We start from the raw sequence: 3,505 nt of genomic DNA, 5'->3' as shown, positions 1-3,505 counted from the left end.
GGCAGCAGCAGCGCCTCAGACCCGCCACCCATCGCTGGATGTTCCTCCACTTTACCCACCGTATCAAACAGTAAGCAGCTGCTAAAACAAAACAAAACAAAAAAAAACAAAACACACAAAAAAAAAAAAGAGTCAAAAAAAAAAAAAAGTAATAAGATTATATATGAACTGTGTTTCCTACTTGATTAAAAATATAAAGAACTGAGTGTTTATTTCCCTAATTAACCGAGAACTTTTGTACACGTTTAAGCTATTATTATTAAAAGTGTTTGCAAAAATGGTCAAGATTATAATATTGCTGAATTATATAAAAAAAAAGTCCTTTTCATGTTGAGCTAACATTTGACTTTAGCACAAAAAAAAAAAAAGAGATATTTTAGAACACGTAAAATAATATTTTTAGTTTTTTCTTCTCATTTTGTTACCAAATTTCGAACCTTACATGGAGGTTACTATAGTATATTTGACACCCTATATACCTGTGATTAGAGATGTGTATATATATATGAGGGCTAGGCATGCTGTGTGTCTGAGCTTTGTCTAAATGTTATGCAGAAGTTTGTAGAGTTAAAAGGTACGTAGGTTTAATTCATGCAAGGTAAACAATAAGTGCTCTCTTTTATACAATATGCATTGCATCTGGACCTTAAACATATAAAAATGGTCAGTGAAACTTCTGTGAACATGAAGAAAAATTATTAAAAAAGGCATTTAAATGAAATTTGCTAACTTGTGATTTTTACGTTTGAACCAAAGTTCTTCAAATAGTAAAAAAAAAAAAAAAAAGGAAAGGGGAAAAGGAAAAAAAAAAAGAGAGAGAGAGAGAAAAAAAAAAACGAAAAGTAAAGAATTTCCTCCCATAATATTTTTTTTCTGCACCTGTTTGGTTTACAACTGAGTAGGCGTATTGTCATTATTGTGTATATGAGATGTACTTGTATTGTTCATAATATATTTTTTTTATTCTGTGTACTTAAAGTACTTAACCTGACGTGCAGCGGTTTCCAGTGCACCTGTTTTTGGACAGCAGGTAGCGAGTCTTTCTGTGTCGCCACTGGCACTAGCACTATCTCCTGAACTCGTGAGAGGTCCGGACCGATGCTTTGATCCCTGTTAACTTCCGTAGGCCTGTTAGGAACCAGTGCAGCACGAGGGCAGCGTGATCCCACTGAGCCATGGGGGTCGGAGTTTGGTTGGACAGTGAAAGCCAAGCCGGTGTGTGTCCGTAACGGATTATTTCCATGTAGCTGTGGTGCTAGTTATTATTACTGGCTACATACCTGGCGAGCCTGGCCGTGCCCTGCCCTCCCCGTCCCAGCTCCCGCCGCGCGCGGGCTCTGCTCAAAGCCTAGGCTAGGGAAACACAGATTTGTCAGAACACTAATCTGTCCAGGTGTGTTCTCCAAATTGAAATTGTTTGTAATAATAATAAGAATAATAATAGACTTTTACAGGTTGTCTTTGTTGTTTTCGGTTATGTTGGGTTGTTTTTTTTTTTTTTTTCTTTTAAAAAAAGTTGGTGTGCTTTTAATTGACTAACTTCTTGCTGCTGTATAGTAAAAATATTAATATATTTTTATCATTAAACTGCTGCATGACTATCATCATTGCGAGTGAAGAGAAAATGTTATAAAAAAAAGATGCCTTAAACAGTGAAAACAAAACTTTATTTTTTGTTTTTTCTTTTCTTTTCTTTTCTTGGCTGGAATTCAGTAGAGAGCGTTTCAGAGAAACTAGAATCTTGTTCCACTCGGAAGTTTTTTGGGAATGCAATCATTTTGCTGAATGGTCTTGGCTGAGTTAGGGGTCAGGTAGACCTGAGCTGCTCCTGTGTGAGCAGGAGCTGCCAGCACTTCTTTACCGAGGGGCAAGGATGGAGTTTTGGAAGGGTGGGGAGAAAACAAAAAAAAAGCTTGTTTTAAAGAATTTGATTTCCTGCTGTCGTTTTATTCCCGGTTGAAATTATGATTCCCTTTTTCTTCTTGGGTTTTGTTTTTGGTTTTTTTTTTTGGTTTTTTTGAGATGTACTGTAAGTGTCAAAACAAGCTGTTTCCATTGTACCATGCATTATTGCCCTTGAAAGAAGTTTGCTGTTAGTGTTCACAGAAAGTTAAACACAAGATGCTGGTAGCGAGGTGTTTCTGTTTCTTTTTAAACAATCACTGGAAATGTTTAAAATTGCTTTAATGTGCACTTTTCCTATTTCCCAGTAGTGGAATAAGCTTTTCAGAGTGCGTAATGTGACATTTGAAATGGTTCTCAATTGCATGTAAACGTGTCTGATAACCTTCTGAATCGGAGGCTCTGGATGGGCAGTTCCAGCGATTATTGTACTTCAACTGTGATGTGTCGGGACTGCACTCTCCATGCTGCTAGACGTAGTTAGGAATTTAATTGCTTTGGTTTTGCTACTTGATTGATTGTCTCGGTCCTGCTGTTCACTGCCCTCCCCAAAGTTGTCGCGCTGCCGACGGACGCGCTCCGCTCCGGCGCCCGTAGTTCCACGCCGCCGCGGTGCGTTCCCAGCAATAAGTAGCGGGAGGCGAGGAGAGCACGGCAGAGTGTCCTTCCGTCCCTCCCGGCTCCTGGGAGCATCGCTAACGAGGCAGGCTGCTCCCGTGGTCTTCCTCGCCCGCGCCGCCCGGATCCTGCCCAGGATCCGGCTGACTCGAGAAGCGCACGGGCCGCGCGGTTCCAGTCAAACCAGTACAGCCTGGAACAGCCCGCGGGCAGTTCTGTGAACAGTGGCCGAGAACTTGTGGTCAGTTTTTGTCTCGTTTTGGGTTTCTTCTGCGTGTTTCCTTGGTTTTTTGTTTTGGTTTGGTTTTTTTCTTCTTTTAACGCACGTTCTGTATGTTCAAGGACTTGATGAATGATGATAACGAAAGACTAAAATGACTGTAAAGATTCGTGGGATTTTGCTCCTGGTTGTTTTAGTTTTCTTTTGATTTATTTTTCTGCTTTTTTTTGGTTTAATTTTTGTTTTCCCGGAGGTGCTCGGTACTTTACCAAGGCTCTAATATCTCAGTATTTAAAACAAATCAGAGCAGAAAACCCTGTTTAATGTTAGAAGAAGAAAGGTATATTTGACCATATGTGTTGTTTTAAAAAAAGACAGTATGCTCAAATGTGCCAAGATACCTAATTCCTGAGAAGTATGCCTTATATTTTCCTTGATTATATGCTTTTAAATGTCTTGTAGAATAGGTCCAAGAGCATGATAAAAGCTACTTTATAATGACTACGTGCAAGAAAACTTGAAATTCATTGCAATACTGACATTATTTTATTTTTAAGTTAAAGGGACACTGTCAAGTAACTTACCATTGAAATACAACCACCTTTTAAGTGGTTTTATGCTAACGGAGAAACGTCCTCCAAATTCAAATTCTATTTTTTTTTTTTGTTAAAAGGAGAAAAAAAAAGTGAAATTGCTCTATGTTTGAGAATGTAAATAAAAAAAAAAGAAAGAAGGAAAGAAAGAAAGAAAGAAAGAAAAGAAACA

General features: G+C 38.4%; 1 protein-coding gene across 1 annotated transcript in view; it reads left to right on the top strand.

Moving 5' to 3' along the window:
- The first annotated feature begins 6 nt into the window (after positions 1-6).
- CYSTM1 (cysteine rich transmembrane module containing 1) overlaps positions 7-3,505 on the top strand; it is a 66,384-nt gene continuing 62,885 nt past the window's right edge. The window contains exon 1 of the mRNA XM_017738678.1: positions 7-70. Coding sequence (XP_017594167.1) covers positions 39-70 — 32 coding nt within the window. The 5' untranslated portion in view covers positions 7-38. The remainder of the gene's footprint in view (positions 71-3,505) is intronic.

This window comes from Corvus brachyrhynchos, unplaced genomic scaffold, assembly GCF_000691975.1.
Source record: "Corvus brachyrhynchos isolate BGI_N302 unplaced genomic scaffold, ASM69197v1 scaffold376, whole genome shotgun sequence".
In the NCBI taxonomy this organism is placed as follows: domain Eukaryota; kingdom Metazoa; phylum Chordata; class Aves; order Passeriformes; family Corvidae; genus Corvus; species Corvus brachyrhynchos.
Note: the sequence above shows the minus strand (reverse complement) of the source record. Positions and strands in the feature narration are given on the sequence as shown.